Source organism: Seriola aureovittata, chromosome 12 (assembly GCF_021018895.1).
Source record: "Seriola aureovittata isolate HTS-2021-v1 ecotype China chromosome 12, ASM2101889v1, whole genome shotgun sequence".
NCBI lineage: Eukaryota > Metazoa > Chordata > Actinopteri > Carangiformes > Carangidae > Seriola > Seriola aureovittata.
In genome coordinates this window covers 25,095,383-25,113,402 of record NC_079375.1, presented here as the reverse complement: position 1 = coordinate 25,113,402, position 18,020 = coordinate 25,095,383, and the positions used below count along the sequence as shown (strand labels likewise).

The window sequence follows — 18,020 nt, the reverse complement described above, 5'->3', positions numbered from 1 at the left end:
GGCTGGTATCCGGTCAGGCACATATTTTACAGTTTGTATAGTAACTGGCTTGTGTGCCACACGGTCCTGCTCACCTGCTCCAATCAGAGATGAGGACGTGGATGGTCGCTCTGCATCCATGCTAGACCCTGCATCCTGATTGGCTGCCTGCTGCTGAGTGGGCTGGACAAAAGCTGTGGCCTGTGTGCTGGTTGGCTGAGTTATGGAGGCGGGTGCGCTCACGAGGCCGGAGCTGGTGGAGTGTACAGAGGCTCCTGCGCTCATCAGCACTGCAGAGAGAAACATTATGTGATTAATAATCAGCTGAACTACTTTTACTTCAAACATTTTTTATTCCTTTTATTTCTCTTTATGTTTTTTAAAACTGTTTAATTGCCCTTTTATTTATTAGGCTTTGTTGCTTCTTATGTCTGCTGCTATTACTGAAGTTTTTGATTTTATTTTTCTTCTTTAAAGCACTTTGAGCTGCAAAACAAAGTATTAAAATAGTTTATTATTATTATTACTAATAATATGTAACCATTACCAGTGTATTTAAAGTTAAGATAATAAATATAAACTGCTAACTTATACTTTCTCTTAAACTGTTCCTCACCCTCTTGACTGTCAGTCTGTGTGGTCGGCATGACGGTGGCGGTGGGTGTCGGGATGGGGACAGTTGCCGGGGTAACCATAGGTCGGATGCTGGCACGGGGCGTGGCCTTGCTACCATGGGAGGGGCTTGGCTTGTTGCTAGGAGACGGAGTACTCGGGGTGGGTCGGATGTTAGCGGTGGGAGGCTCAGACAAGCTGGAGCTGATGGAACAACAGTTATTATGTTCATTTGTTTTCACCACAGTTTTCATGTTGAAATAGTTTCTCATGTTTGTGAAGCGAACAGCAGCTTCATCCACTGAATGAAAGTTTACCATCATTCACAACAGTCATGTTTGTGCATGTGAGTGCATGTGTCCAGTAGTCACCTTCCCCTGTCCTGGGCTGGACTCTTCAGAGATATCTGTCTCTGGTCTGCAGATCTGGGCTGATCACCCACCTGAGGACAAATACACGTTTGTATTATTGTAGTTAGATGATGGAGAAAAACACAGAGGAACACTCATCTGAAAAAAAGATAATCTGAGATTTCGAGAATTAAGTCACAAAACAATGAGAGAGAGTCATAACATTTGAAGAAAAAAAGTCTCAATATTTTGAGATTAAAGTCGTACTATTTTAATATTTCAAGAGTAAAATCTCTTAGATGATCTCTGTAGGTCACATTTAAGTCGACTTCTTATTATCGCTAAAACCTGCAGTGTCATGTTGTCTTCTCCTCCTGTGGGTTAGGGTTAGTACTCTGTCATACAGATAGATGCCTGTCACTGTGTGGGTTTGATCATATGATTTACTTTATAAGCTTTGATCGCTTCATGATGCCACAACTCTTTGTCTCTCAGGCGTCTGGATCAAACCATCAAACCATTTTCAGTTCAATATCAATATCCTATAATCTCAGACTATTTCTTCCAAACAGTGGCCATAATACTTTTTTTTGTATAATTCAAATATTCATTGCATGTTATGCTAACAGAAAAGGTAAAAGAAAAAGCCATACATATGATCACACATATAATCATTGCATAAAACTAAAACTGTACTGGTGTTAATGAACATCTGAGCCAGACTGTAAAGGCGGCTGCTAAGGTTTCCCACCTTAGCTCCGCTCTGGTCCTGTGGTTCCTCTCTGGGGTCGGAGTGCGTCTGTGTCTCCCTCAGTTCTCTCAGCTCTCTGTCCAGACGAAGAAGTCGACCTTCGTACTGAGACTTGAGGGCGTTCATTCTCACCTCCAGTTCCTCCTTACTCTGTTTCAGCTCGTCTATCTCCCCACTGAGCTGCTCCTTAGCACCTACAGGTCACAAATGTAAATTACTCTTCGACCAGTTCACTGTGTGTGTGTGTGTGTGTGTGTGTGTGTGTGTAAAGTGCAGGTGAAACTGACTGTTCAGTTGGTTGATTTTGGTCTTCGCTCCCATGAAGGCCTTCTTGGTCTTTTCCTCTTTGTCAGCCATCTGCTGTTTCAGCTGCTCCTCTCGGTTCTTGCTCTCCAACAGCTGCAGGGAAACAACAGAACTGTAGCTGCTGCTGTTCAAGTGCTTTTAAAGTGAATGACACTAATAGACTTACTTATTTATTGATTCTCTCGCAGACTTCACAATGTCGTTAACTGGTTTACAAATTATTCATCAGCAAAAACTCAATATGTCCAGTTTGTTGGGTGTTTGTCTTCCTCCCTCTCTACACTGCAGTGTGTGCCACAGGGTTCAATACTAGGCACATCTGCTTTTAAATTTGTTGTTGTTTAGTCTTGGCATCTTGAATGGTTTTTATCTGTACTCTTATTGTTTGGATATTGTGTATACTCTCTGTGACAGTTGTCTTAGTTGGTTTATCTTGTGTGAATTTATTTCTTGTAACTCTCTTAAAATACATTTTAATCTTTCATTTCATGGTTGAAGTGAAGAAAGTCATTAGTTTAAGTCTATTTTATTCACTTATTAACTTTAAATCAACTCAACAGCCGAAGCCACAAAAGTCTTTACTTGTATTTTAGGATTTAATTCATGTTAGTTGATACAGGATAAATCAAACCCACATTGTGTACCGTTAGTTAGCAAATAAGTATGGATGTCAATAAACAGTTAGATCAGGATTTTACCTCTTGTCTGAGTTTAGCCAGCTCCTCTTGTTGTGCCTGGTTAGCTTCACTAGCAGCGTTAGCATCACTGGCCTGGATGGACTGAGAACTCACGGCCTGTGTGGCACGGCTAGCTTCATTAGCCTGGTTAGCTTCAGTTAGCTGCTCCTGCAGGTGCTTGACGTCTGCTTCACGCTCGCCGACCGTCTGATAAAGAGGAATGATTAGACATTTTCAGAGCGAATGGCAGGTGATATGAATACAGGGTAATAATAAAGAGAAGTAGAAGGAAGGAGGAGGAAATGGATAAGAGCAATTTAAAAGAAATTACAGATTGTATTTAGTTCAATCACTAATTCAGTTAAATTCAAAAATCAGTCTGAATAGCAACATTATCAAACTCTTACTTAACTTGTACATATATCCATAAATTAAATAAACCAATGTCCTATCTTTAAGTACTGATTTATTAACACACTATACTCTATTTCTAGTTAAAAGCAAATACTGGGTAAAGTTTTTCCCAACCTTCTGCAGGTTGTCCAGCTGTCCCTGGAGCTCAGTCACCTGTTGGGAGGCAAGCGCAGATAAAGTTTCATGACTGTATATTTAAATGCTACAGACAAACACCTCCTCAAAACCAGCTCGACGGCAGTTTCCATGGTAACACATAAAGCTAGGATGGTGAACATGTCAAACATTTTACGTTCTTATCAGCATGTCAGCGATGTCACTGTGAGTGAGTCTCAGTTTTTAACTATGAAATATTCAATCTGGAAAATGAATCGGTGGAGATTCGTGCATCAGCAGATCATTTTAGTTTCCATCTCTACAGACGCTGCGGTTTTCTTTCATTCAACAATCTCACCAGGTCAAAGGTCAAATACACCTTAAAGTCTTAAAGTTTAAACTTTGGGTATTCTTTATTTAGAGAGTAACACTTGTTTGAATCAGAGTCTGGTGACGGTTGGTAGGTTGTTAATCGAACCTGATCAACCCACACGTCCCTTTTCCTTTAGTTGAGCCTCACTCACTCCAAACCGCTGAGAACAGCCAGAGAGGAAAAGAAGAAAGTGTGAAAGGAGCTGAAGTGTTAAACTAAGAGAGAGAAGCGTCCTCACCTTGTCCTCCGCTTGGCTCAGGGAAGCCTTGAGATTGCCGACCTCCTGGTTGTGGCTGTGTTGGCTGGTCTGTTGCAGCTCTTTCTGACTGGTGAGGTTCTGCTGGAGCGCTTCTTTCGCCTGCTGGAGCTCCCTCTGGATCTGCTGGATCTGGTTCTGACGGGCCTGAGCTTGAGACTGAGCCGACTTCAACTGGTTCTGCACCTGTCATGTTTGAGAGGCGGGGTTCTGTTGTCGGGTGAACTACTCTTGGTTCTGGAGTTCAGTATTAGGGACATTCAGGCCAATGAAGTGATGTGACTTGTTCCTGCCGGCGCTGCTTACCTGCTGGGTGTGGGTCTTGGCCTGTTGAAGCTCTTTCTGACTCTGGGTCAGTTGGTTCTGATTCTGCTGCAGTTGAGTCTGGGTCTGGGACAACTGGGACTGGACCTTTAAAAAGCAAAAGGAGGTGACAAAAGAACCAGTGATCCCAGCCGTCCTGACGTATCTTAAACGTAACTTAATGACCCGGTAAAATCAAACACAGACTCAGACTTCGTGCTTCAGTACCTGTGTCAGTTGGTTCTGGTTCTGTGTCAGCTGGTTTTGAACCTCCTGGGACTTTTCCTTGTTCTTCTGGTTTTCCTTCTGGGCCTCCTCCAACTCTTGCTTGGCCTTCTGGGTCTGCAGAAAAAACAAAGCAGTTTCTGGACACTTTCCCACTAGAGTTCAGCTCGGCCCGGCCGCTGTACATGTCTCATGTATCATCATATCATATATAACATATATAACACGCTCCGACGTAAACTGGGCCACCATAGATGATGAACATGTAATGTACAACAATATGTTCTGTGTGTAAAGCAAGGTACTGTCTATAAACCATCATTCTACGTCGGGTTAATAAAGGTCGAAAGCATCTTTCCTCCCACCTCCTCCTGTTTTTTCTGCGCCTCGTCCTTCAGTGTTTTCAGCTCCTCTCTGGCCTTGTTCAGCTCCTCCTGGGCTTTAGTCAGCTCTTGCTGCACCTCCTGGCTCGGAGCTGCCTCACTTCCCGCTTTAGCTGCCGTTTCCGCAACCAGCTGGGACACACACACACACACACATACACAGATTAACTAAGATTTCAGTTTCCCTACTCATCTCCAGCCTTAACTCAAACCACAGTCCCACCTTGTCATGCTGGGCTTTGAGCTCCTCATACTGGGTCTTGTAGCGTCGTCCGATCTTTTTGACCTGGTTGATGGTTTTGTTTTTCTCCAGAATGTCGTTGGTTTTTGTTTCCAATTGTTTCTTCTGCGCGTCTCTTTCCGACGTCAGCTGGGCCACAGAGTCTCTGAGGGCCTGCAGCTGAGACTGAGCCGAGTTACTGCTGGCACTGGATCTGATCACACACACACACACACACACACACACACACACACACAGACACACACACACACACACACACACACAAACAATATTCTCAGTCAGGTTACATTTTAAGATGCATTTGTAGAGGCTTCACGTGTCCCCACATGGTCTCAGTTTCCCACAATCCTCTACGCTTATCAACTTCCTGCCAGTTGTCTAAGTAGTAATTACAACTGATTAACTTTCACTGCAGTTCAATGGAGATAAAAGGGAAGAGATTCCTCTTTATTTCCAAATGTCGACAACTCTCAAGGAAACGGGACTGAAAACCTCCACCAGCCACTAGAGGAGATTTACTAAAGCAAAAGGATGTCAATAGAAACTTCTTTCGGTTGGATCTAGGCTGATGGTGTGTGTGTGTGTGTGTGTGTGTGTGTGTGTGTGTGTGTGTGTGTGTGTGTGTGTGGTCTCACCTGGCCAGTTCAGTCTTCAGCTTGGCCGCCTCTTCAGCGAGCTGTGCGATGCGTCTCTGCTGAGCTTCTCTCTCGTTGGTCAGTTTCTGTCTCTCCTCCACATCTCCATCTTTCTGCTGGTTGAGCAGTTGCTGCAGAGACACACACACACACACACACACACACACACACACACACACACACACACAAAGTCAAGTTTACAAACGAATACACTGAAACGGTATTGAAGCGGCAACAAAATCATTTCATTGTGGGACGCCAACACACTGCAGTTACCTGTGCTTTGGCCTTCCAGCGTTTGAGGTCATCTTCCAGAATCCTCTTGTCCGCCTGCAGGGAGCCGTTCTTCTCCGACAGCTGAGACAGAGAGTGATGCAGCGGGCTGATGTCCGACTGCAGCTTCGTCACCTGACGGACAGAAGCGAGATTCCATGAGCTGCGAGCTCCGTGCAGATGCAAGACAAGGTTACCGAGACGTCTCCATAAACTTTATCATTAAACGAAGTAGGGCTGATACACTGCGCTGCCCGTGGGAGAAAATCTCTCTTCACAGTCTCATAAACAGTAAAAATCGATGCTATAGCTGTCGGTGAAAGGGAACAACAGGGGATCGTACTTTAGCCTGCGCTTGCTGCATCTCCTGCTGCAGTTTGTCTCTGTCCATTCTCAGCGTCCTGTTGGTTTCTTGGAGAGCAGTGATACTGTCCATCTTCTTCAGCTGCTCCTCCTGCTGGGCCAGAGTCTTCGCTGTAACCTGAGTGAAGGGGAGGACGTCCGACAGACATGCTAATTACAGTTTTATTTCTTGTAAGCTTCAGAACACAAGGTGAGAAACTAGACTGAACTATAATGAAGCGGGTTCCAACACGTGTTACATGTCAAGTCTCAAATCCCCTTCATCCTTTCGCTTCCTACCTGCATTTTCTCCCTCTCAGCGTTCAGAGCTTCCTGCTGCTCCTTCAGTTCTCTGTCCTGGTGCTCGACTCGCTGTTTGTAGCGAAGAGCTTCTCCCTCGGACACATCACATCGAGCCACGGCGATCTGCTTCTCCCGCTGCACAAACCTAAACCACAAGCAAACGTTTTTACCTCCCACCGAGACACTGATGCTGTAATGATCCCTCTGCAGAACAAGAGTTTATTTTATCCTCAATTTCTACAAACTTCAGTGTTTTCTATGTTGACAATCTCACAGGGGCTGGAGCAGTGTTACCTGAGTATTTCTAGTATCTGCTCAGTGGTCTTGCCCTCCTCACTAAATGACAGGTCCAGCTGTTGTTGCTGGTGCTGCTGCTGCTGCTGACGACTCCTGGCGGCCATGTCATCCATCTGTTGGTGCAGCAGAGCGTTCTGCTTGCTCAGCTCCTCACAGCGACGGCTCTGATTAGACAGGTCCTCCTGAAGAGGAGAGTGGAAGCACAGACGCTTTATGATCAATCAGAAACACAATCTTCTAATTTATGTTTGTGTTTACATTCATTTGAAATAACTTAAATAACTGCATTCATGTAGAACTAGAACTTTTAAGCTGCAAAAAACATCGTCGTCCTACCTTCAGCTGTTTCTCCAGTGTGCTCAAGGCTGCAGTTTTCTCCTGCAGGATCGAGGAGGTCTTGTTTAGCTGCTCCTCCAGCTCCCTCCTCTGCACCGCTTCCTGTTGGAGTCGTTTCTTGAGCTCCTGCAGAGCCTCCACGTCAGCAGCATGGAGCATCAGTTCCCGCTCATACTTCGCCTGCGCCTCTCCGGCAAGCTTAGTCTGAGAGGAGGACAGAGGGAGAACGGCTCGTGTAACAGTCGGTGACACAAAGTCACAGAAACAAACGTCTGACACGATACAAACATTATTCCATATTTATAGTTCCAGTGTTAAATACAAAAGCTTCAAAACTGCAGCTATATGTTTTTTGGTTTTTCTTCAACACCGTTATCTAATCAGGTGATACTAAACAGCTGTTTGTGTCCAACTGCACTCAGATGTTGCCATGGTGACTTTAAGCGCTTAGTTTCCACTGAGCAGACACGGATTCAGCCGAGAGACACCTCTCGAACTCCGGCTGAAGCTTTATATTTCCGGAGAGAGGAGACTCAGATGAACGTAGCGCTGGAAAGTATTTATCTGTGGTGTCAAAAATGTACTTATCTATTAGAGAGGTCACTCCACCCATGTCCTGATCCGAGCTGCACGTTTTTATTTCTCAATGGAGACTATATGGGAATGTTTAGACTGCAATCCTAGTGGCTCCAATGAAGCCCACACAGACTAACACATATGCTGTGTGTGTGTGTGTGTGTGTGTGTTGTGTGTGTGTGTGTGTGTGTTAACGAACCTGCAGCAGGCTTTCCTGTATGGCCTTCTGCTCCAGTGTACCAGAAGCAGCTGCTCTCTCCAGCGCCTCCTGCTGCTCGGCCTGACTGGCCTTCAGACTGCGCTGCAGCTCACACACCTGGGCAACACAGCAGGGGGGAATAACAATACACACCTGGAGCTCTAAAAGTCTAATTATGTTTCATGTTTCCTTCTGCAGATAAAACAAATACAGAATGAAAATCTAATGCACAGAGACCAGATGCACATCTGTGTGTGGACAGACTCACTTGTTTCTCCACTGCGTCCACAGCCTTCCTCCTCTCTTCTTGCTCCAGCTGCTTCATTTTCTCCACCTCTACAATCCTCTTCTCCAGCTGCTTCTGCACCTCCTCCGACTCCTTCAGTCGGATCTCCAGGGGGGAGCGAGACTAAAGAGGTGAGGAGAGTCAATTTGTTTGATATTAGCTTCAGTACATTGTGTTTTTTTTTTTTATCTACACTTGTGTCCTTGTGACCTGGATCATATTTTATTGTGAATTCATGCAGAAAACCAGGAAATGAGATAATAAATCTTCGTTTCACTCGTGTTTGTCGTTAGCTTAGCATCATCTGTATTATTTGTTTATGGTACTTCCTGATTCCAGACTGTGGAGAACTGTGCGAAACCTAAGAATGGTTTATTTTAAAATCAAATGCATAAAGTTAAACCGATCTCAAAATTTAAGACCTTTCATAATTAAAAAAAAGACTTTTTAAGGCTTAAATTTAAAAAAATGTAATTCAAGACAGAGACTTTTTAAGGATGCGTGTGGACAGGTGTACATTAGGGGCAAAGAGAACACAAGATGGAGGAGAAGAACAGAGGAAATGAGGGAGTCATACCTCCTTTTCTTTCTTCAGACTGTCCTCCAGAGTCAGGACCACAGCTCTGTACTGCTCCACAGTAGCGTTAGCATTCTTCAGCTGCTCTGCCAGTTCACCGTTCTGTTCCTCGGCGGTGTGCAGGAGACCTTTCACCTCTGCCAGCTCCTGCTGCGACGGGCTGGGCTGCGGACTGGCTGCCGGTCCTTGAGGGCGTCCTGAAGACCGACGGAGACAAAAGAGACAGTTTATGAACAGTCACAACGCTGGCATTATCGATGAACACGTTTCAAAGTTTCCTCTTCTGGCCTAGAAATGATTTTTGTGAGTGAGGCTTCTGTAATATTTGTGCCTGTTATAGTCTTAACAGTCGACACTCTGTAAGCCACCGTTACCTCTCAGTGGGGCTCTGAGGCTTGCGGCTCTGGCGGCTGCGGTGGTGGCGTTGCTGGAGCTGGACACGGCCTCAGAGGACGAAGCAGACGCCAGCTGGGCTTTCAGCAGCGTCACCTGCTGTTCAGAGCTACGCAACAAGTCCCTGGTCTTCTGCTGCAAGACGTTCTGCGTCTCCAGCTGCTTCTTTGCTTCCAACAACTGAGCCTGCAGCGAAGGCGGAGGTGACGGAGGTGTGAGAGGTGTGACAAGACGGACTGCGTGCGGTGTCCTACAACGTTTATTTACAGATATACAAGTATTAAACGTATACACTCACGTCCATAGTGCGTCCGAGAGCATGTCTCTGTGCTACTTCCTGGTCCATCCTGGTCTTCATGGAAGCAAGCTCCGCCTCCAGATGCTCTATCTTGTTGTTCAGTCGCTGGCGCGTGTCCGTCTCTGTGCGCTCCATGGTCAACTGCACACGTACGACAGAGGAGGCAAAATGAATTAAAGGCTCATGTGGTTTGGTGTGAAGATGCTTTAATTGTTTAGCGCTGCCTGTGCAGCTGTTTATGTACCTGTATAGTCTTGAGGTTGGTGAGCAGCAGGTTCTGGTTACGTTGTTCAGCCAATATGGCTTCCTTCTCCCGAGTCAGGCGACTCTCTGCTTGTCTCAACATGTCTCTCTCTTTGGTCAAGTTCTCCACACGCACCTACAAACACAGAGGGCGAAATAAAAACCATTTGGTGATAATATAAATAAATAAATAAATAAGAAGAAGACAGAAAATAAAGCAGGGGGGTAAAAATGTAGTTATGTCTCACGTCTGTTAGTTTGAAGTACAATCAGTTTGCTTTTGCTGTTTTTTCAAATATTGTAATATTGAAAGTTCAGTCTTATTCTGAATTACTGCAACAGTTAATTAGTGCTAAATACACAAATACTCAATATACATAATGTCCGGTAATCTTTCTATCAGTTCTTACTCCCATTGCGCAAACTCCTCACCTCCTCCAGAGCTAGTTTTTCGTTAGCCTGTCGCAGGTCCTGGCTCATCGTGTGGATGATGTGCTCATGTCGTTGGCTCGTTGCAGCCATTTTCTGGTTCCTGTCCTGGAGGGCAGAGATCTCTCTGCGATAGGCCGATACAGTCTCCTGGAGGATCTCATACCTGACACACACACACACACACACACACAGTGTAAAATTATCTCCAGGAACTTTAATATGAGGCAGATGCAGCAGCGGTGCATGAGAAAACATTCCTGAACAAGAAAACAAGCTACACGTTGTTATTTTTACACACCTCTTGTTGCTGAACTCCAGCTGAGAGGTCAGCTTGGCGTGGCTGGAGTGGTGCTCCGTCAGCTGTCTCTGCAGCCGGTCGTTAGTTTCATTCAACATCCTGTCGTTCTCTGCTTTCTCCTTTTTATACAGAGTGAAGGCGTCGTTGAGCTGGAAAAATGGATAAAAGTTCAATCACAGCAGCTACTCAATTTCCCCTTATGTCACACAAAGACGAGGTGAAGAGAGTGTGTGTGTGTGTGTGTGTGAATACCTGTTTTAAAGCAGCTTTAGCCTGAGCGGTCTGTGCAGACTCGGCAGCAGCAGCTCTTTGTGGAGTCGAGCGAGTCGCTGGGACTGAAGGACGAACATGTGCGGGTTGAGATGAAGCCTCCAGACCTGCACACACAACACAAGACCTTCACGTCATTCTGTAAAGACCTTTACCCTGAACGTTCGCTGGTGCTCACTGACGTTCACCGTAAAGACTGATGTCAGTGTTTTTGTCACCTGGAGGAGGCAGAATGAAGCCAGTGCTGTGTGTCAGCAGGGCCTTGTACATGTCTCTCTGCCTGGCGCTGGAGTCAGCCAGCTGTTTCTGCTGGTTCCTCTGCTCTCTCAGCTGCTCCACCTCCTTCTGAAGTTTATCCACACTGGCCTCCAGCTCCGATATACTGGAGAGAACCACAGAGACAGAGCTAACGCTTAACACACATTTCATACAGCTTGTCTGCTCATCAGTGCTCTGCTGCACCTGAACCACGCAACTGAAAATGAAAGAATATACAGGAACTTCCAAAGGTATTTTTATTGAATGGAAAAATTTGAACTTAACTCGACCTAGTCCGAGACAAATGATTACAGATGATGATGAATATCTTAATGAATTCCTTCACACACGTCGTCTTCTAAACGCTCAACATTCCCTAAATCTAAATCTAACTGATGCAAGCTGATATCATAAATGATGTGAGGACCGACGCAGCTCAAAAGCAGAAAACCAGTGAGAACCAGTTGAGCATGAGTAGGACTGGCTGAACCGACAGTACAACTTCTTACCGCTCGGATGTGACACGGCTCTGCTGTCTGTCCTTCTCCTGCTCCAGCTCCCTCAGCCTTCCCAGCAGGCTTTGGTTCTGCCTTTGCAGCTCCTCCACGCTGCGGAACGACAGCTGACGCTGGCTGATGACCTCAGAGGTGCTGGAAATGTCGGCGGAGCCGTCGTCATCCTTGGTCACCTGATTACCTCTGGCTTCCTCCAGCTCCACCAGAAGAGAGCACACCTGGTGCGGAGACAAATGGTTTTTTATTCTGTATTTTCATCATCGTTATGAGCTGAGGAAAATATTGCATCGTCCCTGGTTCACATGACGGATGTTCTGCTCACTGCACTGCTGTGTACCTGTGTAGATGTGTCCTCTAGCTGTCTCTCCGCCCTCAGCTTCTCTCTCTCCACGGCATCACAGCGCTGCTTGGCCTCCTCTTTCTCTTTCTGCAAACTGTAGATCTCCTGATCACAAAGTAGTGAACGACATGCGAGTGTTACAGAACAGAATGTGTTCTCATCTAGAATCAGAAAGTTAATGCATGTATAATACAAAGTTGTGCACAAAGGGAACATGTGTCATCAGCACAGACCATTCGAGCCTGTTCCAGCTTGTTGCAGAGCGAGGCCATGGATCTCTGCATGCCCTCGTACTCCTCTCTCTGACGCTTCAGGACGGGCGCTTTGGACTCGACTTCCTGCACGATCTCATCCAGCACTCTGCTCACTCTCTTGGTCTCCTGCTTCTCAAGCTGAAGCTGAGTCTGACACTCGGCATACGCATTGTACAGCTGGACACAAGGACGGAGGACGAGCCGTTAAAACGCAGGTTGCAGAAAGACTCATTTTACACTTCAGAACATAAACCTTAACTCCACGTCTCTGGCGTTAAACGTGTCCTGAGGAGGTTTGTTGGAAGCACATACAGATAATGTTTTCAGTTTTTACCAAAAACACATTGTGTAACCTTGAGTGATTCCTCTCTGTCTTAACACATTTACAAGCTGGTGCGGAGCGTGTGCATGTGCAGGCTTACAGAAACATGGAGGAACAGCTCCATGAGGCTTCTCAAGGTCAAAGAGAGACTCTGAGCAATGAGTCAATATCATCGCTTGAATATCAGTGAAAAACCTTGTGTCATTGTTTCACACAATTCTGTTCAAATGAATGATTCAGATTGCACTGAAGTGAAATGTGGTTCCTTGCACTCAACATATTCTTGTGCTTTGTATAATATTCGTACTCACATCGAAGAACTTCATGCCGGGCTTCACAATCGCAGCGATGGCAGCTGCCGACGGACACATGAAGTCCAGCTGCTCCTCGGTCAGAGACGGCCCACCTGGAGCAGAACACGCATTAATAAAAGGTCGGGAGGACAGTGGCAGGAAAAGGCAACTGAACTCTTTGGAATTATTTGCATTTAACGCACAAAATCATCATATTGTTCTTGTCCCCGTTCAAAGATCGATTGTAGGTTGGAAAAAGTACGTGGACGGCTGCCTGTGCTCAAAGCGTTCAATTGGCTTTCCGTACTTTCCCGCTGCATAAGCATGTGAAAGTGAAATACTTTACTGCTAAGACTTTATATTTCTGAACCATGACCTTCAATAGCTGCTCAGTATCAACATGACGACAGTCATAATTACATAATTATTAAAGAAAGACAGTTTGAAACAGGAATAATTAAACTACTGTACCATTTGTATTCAAGTACATGCAATAATTTTGCTTGTTAATGTTTCCTCGTATCCTTTTGAGGAAATATAAATTATTTGATAAATTTTCATGGCACCCCTTAAGTCCTATATGCGCTCCTAAATATTTGTTTATCTTATTTATTCAAGGTTCACTTACTCACTTTCTCCACCAGCACTGTGAAGATATTGAAGATCATAATTGTTCATGTGTTATTAATTGTGTGTCGCTTCATTAGTTTGTTAGTACTTGCGACTTAGATGAAAATCCGAGCTGATTTTCTGCGTTACTCTGTCATAAAATATGGTCAGTCTGAAGTTCACATGCACTTTCTTGCAGCTGTTTAGTACGTGTGCATGCGTGTGTGTTCTTACAGCAGTGTTTACCAGCGGCCTTCGTTGTAGCGTTTTCCAGCTCTTTCTCCATTTTCTTGATTTTCTCACTGAGCTCTGCCTCCAGCCGCATCTTCAGCTGCTCTCCCTCAGACACCTTCTTCTCCAGAACATTGTTGGCTGCGAAGACAGTGACATCAAACCTTCAGCTCATTACTGACACGCTAATCAAAGCTTCACACTCGGACACACGGCCATCGTATTGACACAGCAGGCAGTGGTTCTCAAAACGAACAGACCCAGGAAGACAAACACCCGGAGTCTTACCTTCCCCGCTGTCTTTCACCAGCTTACTGAGCTCTTCCACTGCTCTGCTCAGCTCCTGGTTCTTGGTCTCCATGTCGGTTGCTGCCCCCTGCAGGGAGAACCGAAGACATCACATACTGACGACACTCGGGGGAATAACATGACAGTACAATATAAGGATACTGCCTCATACTGAAAAGTCCTGGTTTTATTTTTTTATATTGTAGAGAATATATTTATTCCTGGAGGCCTGCAGTGACGCCCACCTTGTAGAGCGAAGACAACTTGACGTGAGCGTTGAGCTCATTGCGGTATTTCTCCTCCATGGCGCTCCGCTCGTCTTTAGCCTGGAGAGAAACACACAGATCATATACACTTCAAATAACACTACATACACATACAATACCTGCATGTGTTTTAAGGACACGTGGCCTGACAGGGAAAACCTTTCAATATTTATGTGCTCTACCTATAAGCAAAGCAAAGTAAATTTCTATACCATCTGCTAAGGTGCTGTTTTTAAAGACCTGCCCTCTCAGTGTCGCTGAGGCTCGGGGGAAGGTTATTCCAAAGTCAAAGAAGACCCTCACACTATCCAACAGAGACATTGACTTTACCTGTTTCAGCTTGTTGTTGAGGTCTTCAGCTCTTTTACTCTGGCTCTCGCTGGTTTGCTTCAGAGAAGTGAGCTGACTTTCCAGCCTGGTCGCCTGTTGAGGAGAAAAGTTATGGAAGACATCAGCCTCGTGGACAGGATGTCCTGCCTCATGATCCCTGATTTACATCTCTACCTGAAACCTGATTACACAGGGCAAAAAGAAGAGGACTGAATGTTTAAATAGTGGCCGTCATCATCCTACAGTGGCTAAAGAAAGTTTTGCTGGAAAAGCTGCGCTGGTTAAAACAGAAACTTGCAAAGCCTTAAATATTTTCCTTTAATATCTTTGTTCTGTTTCATGGCACCCCTGGGTGTATAGTTCTGTCCTTTTGGAAATACTTTTATTTTAATATTTTACCATTTTTGTTTCATTATCCTTTGCATTTATTTGTTTGAATTGTCCATATTTTCCTGTTTATCTTATTTCAGACGTTATGACTGTTTCAGTGTTTAATAGCTTTAATAAGATGAAATGGAAAATGTTTTGAACAATAAAGCTTTAGAAAAAAAAAGTAACATTATTATTTCAGATTTTAACATTAAATGTAAAAATAAATCCTTAAAATAATAAAATAAATCATAGGTTATTTGTCTTGGTCTAGACAGCATGACATCTGGGATACCACTGGTATATCTGCATGTATGTACCTCATGCAGTTCATCTACTCTGCGTGTTGTTGGCGTGTTACCTGCTCCTTGCTGCTCTTCAGACTTCCCTGCAGCTCCAGTATCTCTTTGCCCTTGTCTCTGTTGTTGTTCAGCAGTTCATCGGTTTTGGTCTTCAGTTCTGCAGTTAGCCACTCGATCTTCTTCTCAAGTAACTCTTTCTCCTGCTCCATACGCTTCTCCCGGTGCTACAACACACAATACCGGTTCAATTTCAGCGCTCCCGTGTGAACTTTAAACATTGAGCCGTCGTAGTTTCCATGAAACCTGGTGTGTACCTGAACAGACGCTTCAGATGACTGGATATCGTCCAGTTTTAACTGCAGCTCCATCTTGAGTTTGTTCGTCTCCGTAAGCTTCTCTTTTAGACGGTTCACGTCCACTGCAAACACACACACACAATTATAAAAAAAGAAAAACAGAGGGCTGTTACCACTACAGCCAAAATGCCTACAGTGAAAAACATTCAGTCTACTCTTCCGTCGCCACGGGATCGAGTGCGAGTGCATGGAAGGGGCGTCTACCAGCGACGGCGTGACGGCAGCGTATGTGGGGAAGTTACTGCGGAGATTTGCTTTGCCTGGGCAGCAGCTACAGAGACAAAGTCGTCAGGCGGGTTATCCATTTTTCCGAGCTCTGACTCCAGGCGGCGGATATCATCACTTAACTGTGTTTAAGCAGTTTGGTTTGCAGTCCATAATAATATCTGGTTTTCAATCCAAGTGTAACTCATAAAACAACATCATCGAACGCTTTCTTTTCTCATTGTTTTGATTGAGAGACCCGAACAGCAGCAGTAACATACTGTGCTTTTAGTCAAGATAGAATAAAAATGAAGTAGATTTCTTATAAACACTTGGAGAATTTAAAATCCTGCAGGGTTGGACGGTGGGTCAGAGTGGGATCGATATCTTACCAGTAAGGTTCTCCACCTCCTGCGTCCTCTTCTCCAGCAGCCTTGCCAGCTCTCTCTTCTCCGCCTCAATCTCATACTTGGCCTTTGTTTGCTGCAGACACACACACACACACACACACACACACAGGATACACAAAAGGATATAATTGCCTTTTTGCTCATGAATCTACATTCGAAAACTTATAATAACAACAAGAATCAAAAAACAGGAATCTGTCATTAACATAAGTACGTGGACCCTTAATTTAATACTTTGTAGGAGCCCCTTTGGCAGCAATTACAGAGCAGATAGCCATGCTCATACAAAAGTATCTCCTGCAGGGAAAGTGCCAAAACGCACCCACTGAGAAATCGGAGAAGCCTGAGTCTACGTCCAGGCCAACAGATGATTTGGTCACTGACAGCCCGGCGGTGGTAAATGAGAAGCCAGCGGTATCTCCTCCTTAATAGCTACCTGCTCACCGGGGTAGTTACCTCCAGTTATGATCTGATGAATGGTCTATCTTTGCTGGGTAGCTTCTCTCAGTGAGTGATAAAGAAGAGATACCGCCGGCCCCTCATTTACCACCGCCGGTGCCTAGATCAGTTGCCTCGGCCTTAAGGCCTCAACGTAGACATGGAGGCCTCCAACTTCTCAGTTGTTTAAATTTTGGCACTCTCCCTGCACCATACAACACATCCTACATTTCAGAGCTGAACAACCGTCAACAGGTGACTTTGTGAAAAACACTTCATCCTCACAGGTGTATGGGTACGTTTACCTGTTGAGGTGTTTTATCTTCGAAGGTTTCTCCCTCTATTCCTTTCAGAGTATTCAGCTCTTCATCTGTACAGGAGAAGCATGAAGACACTCACAAAGGGAAAAAAGGAGACTGCACCAGCTGTTTGTTAAACCTTATGGTTAGAAATTAAATGTGCTTTGTGCACATTGGATCTGAAACTAAATGACAACAAAATGGGGTTAAAACACTGATATTCTGTTTTAATTTGCTGCTCTTTTTATCCAATTAGGTAAGAATGTCAGAAAAGGTTTTAAACTGTATGTGTGTGAAAACTCACTGAGCTTTTTATTTTCCGCCTTCAAGGTCTGCAGGTCTCTGGTGGCAGACAGGATCTGTTCCTGACTCTCCACCAGTCTCTTCTCAATGTCAAAGTACTGCTGCTCTGTTGGGTCAGAGAACATTCAACAGGAATTAGTGTTGTTCACAATTAACCTCTAGCCAACAGTAAGTCAGTGACACTTTCGATAGAACAGTTCAGGACATCAGCACCATAGCTTAAAACTACTTTTACCACATATAGTGAAAGATTACTGTTTAAAACGGCAGCAGAATTTATCCTAGTGTACAGAAGAACATACACACTTTTATTTATTTAATATACGTCACTGATAGTATTCAATTTCTGTTTTGTATCAGATAGGTATTAATTCAACACACAGTAATTATTTAAATAAAATGTAATTTATTTTAAAAACCCGTTGGCTTAACTCTCTTCCACCAAGGTTAGCCCAACATTAACGTGACATCGTAGCTAACGTTAGCGGGCTACTGTAAGCACTGACAAACACACACACACAACACTGATATGTCGCCATGTTTACCAGAGGAAAGCTTCGTTGTGTGCTGAGGTTTGTTATGACGTTTCAACAGTTTACAGCTAATGCTAATCAGAAAACTAATTTGGACTTGGGTGACTACCTACCACTGTCTGCTTTGAACCGCTCATGCTGTGTCCTGAGCGCCTCGTTAGCACCCTGCAGCTCCGTCACGAACTTCTCGAGCTTGTTCTGGGCACCTTTCGGGAGTTTGTTCAGTTCCGCCCGCTCCAGAACCTGCAGCAGGACGGCCGCCATCTCCTCCTATAACTCCGGGAAATTACCGTGAATGGACACCAAACTCTGGTAAAATATTATAGTACTATATCTTGTCTGTAAACCCGTTGAAAACGAACAAGGAAAGTGTCAA

General features: G+C 44.7%; 1 protein-coding gene across 6 annotated transcripts in view; it reads right to left on the bottom strand.

The window, feature by feature from the left end:
• Positions 1-18,020, bottom strand: part of LOC130179055 (nucleoprotein TPR-like) — a 22,822-nt gene extending 4,802 nt beyond the window's left edge. For 3 of the 6 annotated variants that reach the window (XM_056391771.1, XM_056391776.1, XM_056391773.1), the window contains exons 1-42: positions 17,758-18,020; positions 17,113-17,217; positions 16,816-16,879; positions 16,054-16,148; positions 15,416-15,519; positions 15,161-15,325; positions 14,431-14,523; positions 14,080-14,160; positions 13,835-13,922; positions 13,550-13,687; positions 12,725-12,819; positions 12,071-12,268; positions 11,835-11,942; positions 11,492-11,715; positions 10,943-11,106; positions 10,707-10,831; positions 10,455-10,603; positions 10,157-10,319; positions 9,726-9,860; positions 9,482-9,622; positions 9,165-9,369; positions 8,791-8,987; positions 8,196-8,336; positions 7,928-8,044; positions 7,153-7,356; positions 6,814-6,998; positions 6,517-6,664; positions 6,218-6,355; positions 5,878-6,009; positions 5,602-5,732; positions 4,949-5,159; positions 4,708-4,857; positions 4,346-4,459; positions 4,121-4,225; positions 3,797-4,000; positions 3,204-3,242; positions 2,697-2,882; positions 1,980-2,091; positions 1,693-1,886; positions 963-1,033; positions 596-795; positions 75-269 (exon numbers count right to left, since the gene is read on the bottom strand). In XM_056391771.1, the coding sequence (XP_056247746.1) occupies positions 75-269; positions 596-795; positions 963-1,033; positions 1,693-1,886; positions 1,980-2,091; positions 2,697-2,882; positions 3,204-3,242; positions 3,797-4,000; positions 4,121-4,225; positions 4,346-4,459; positions 4,708-4,857; positions 4,949-5,159; positions 5,602-5,732; positions 5,878-6,009; positions 6,218-6,355; positions 6,517-6,664; positions 6,814-6,998; positions 7,153-7,356; positions 7,928-8,044; positions 8,196-8,336; positions 8,791-8,987; positions 9,165-9,369; positions 9,482-9,622; positions 9,726-9,860; positions 10,157-10,319; positions 10,455-10,603; positions 10,707-10,831; positions 10,943-11,106; positions 11,492-11,715; positions 11,835-11,942; positions 12,071-12,268; positions 12,725-12,819; positions 13,550-13,687; positions 13,835-13,922; positions 14,080-14,160; positions 14,431-14,523; positions 15,161-15,325; positions 15,416-15,519; positions 16,054-16,148; positions 16,816-16,879; positions 17,113-17,217; positions 17,758-17,908 (5,965 nt within the window). In that variant the 5' untranslated portion in view covers positions 17,909-18,020. Of the gene's footprint in view, positions 1-74; positions 270-595; positions 796-962; positions 1,034-1,692; positions 1,887-1,979; positions 2,092-2,696; positions 2,883-3,203; positions 3,243-3,796; positions 4,001-4,120; positions 4,226-4,345; positions 4,460-4,707; positions 4,858-4,948; positions 5,160-5,601; positions 5,733-5,877; positions 6,010-6,217; positions 6,356-6,516; positions 6,665-6,813; positions 6,999-7,152; positions 7,357-7,927; positions 8,045-8,195; positions 8,337-8,790; positions 8,988-9,164; positions 9,370-9,481; positions 9,623-9,725; positions 9,861-10,156; positions 10,320-10,454; positions 10,604-10,706; positions 10,832-10,942; positions 11,107-11,491; positions 11,716-11,834; positions 11,943-12,070; positions 12,269-12,724; positions 12,820-13,549; positions 13,688-13,834; positions 13,923-14,079; positions 14,161-14,430; positions 14,524-15,160; positions 15,326-15,415; positions 15,520-16,053; positions 16,149-16,814; positions 16,880-17,112; positions 17,218-17,757 lie in introns of all 6 variants that reach the window. The other 3 variants (XM_056391772.1, XM_056391774.1, XM_056391775.1) reach the window with 2 other exon arrangements.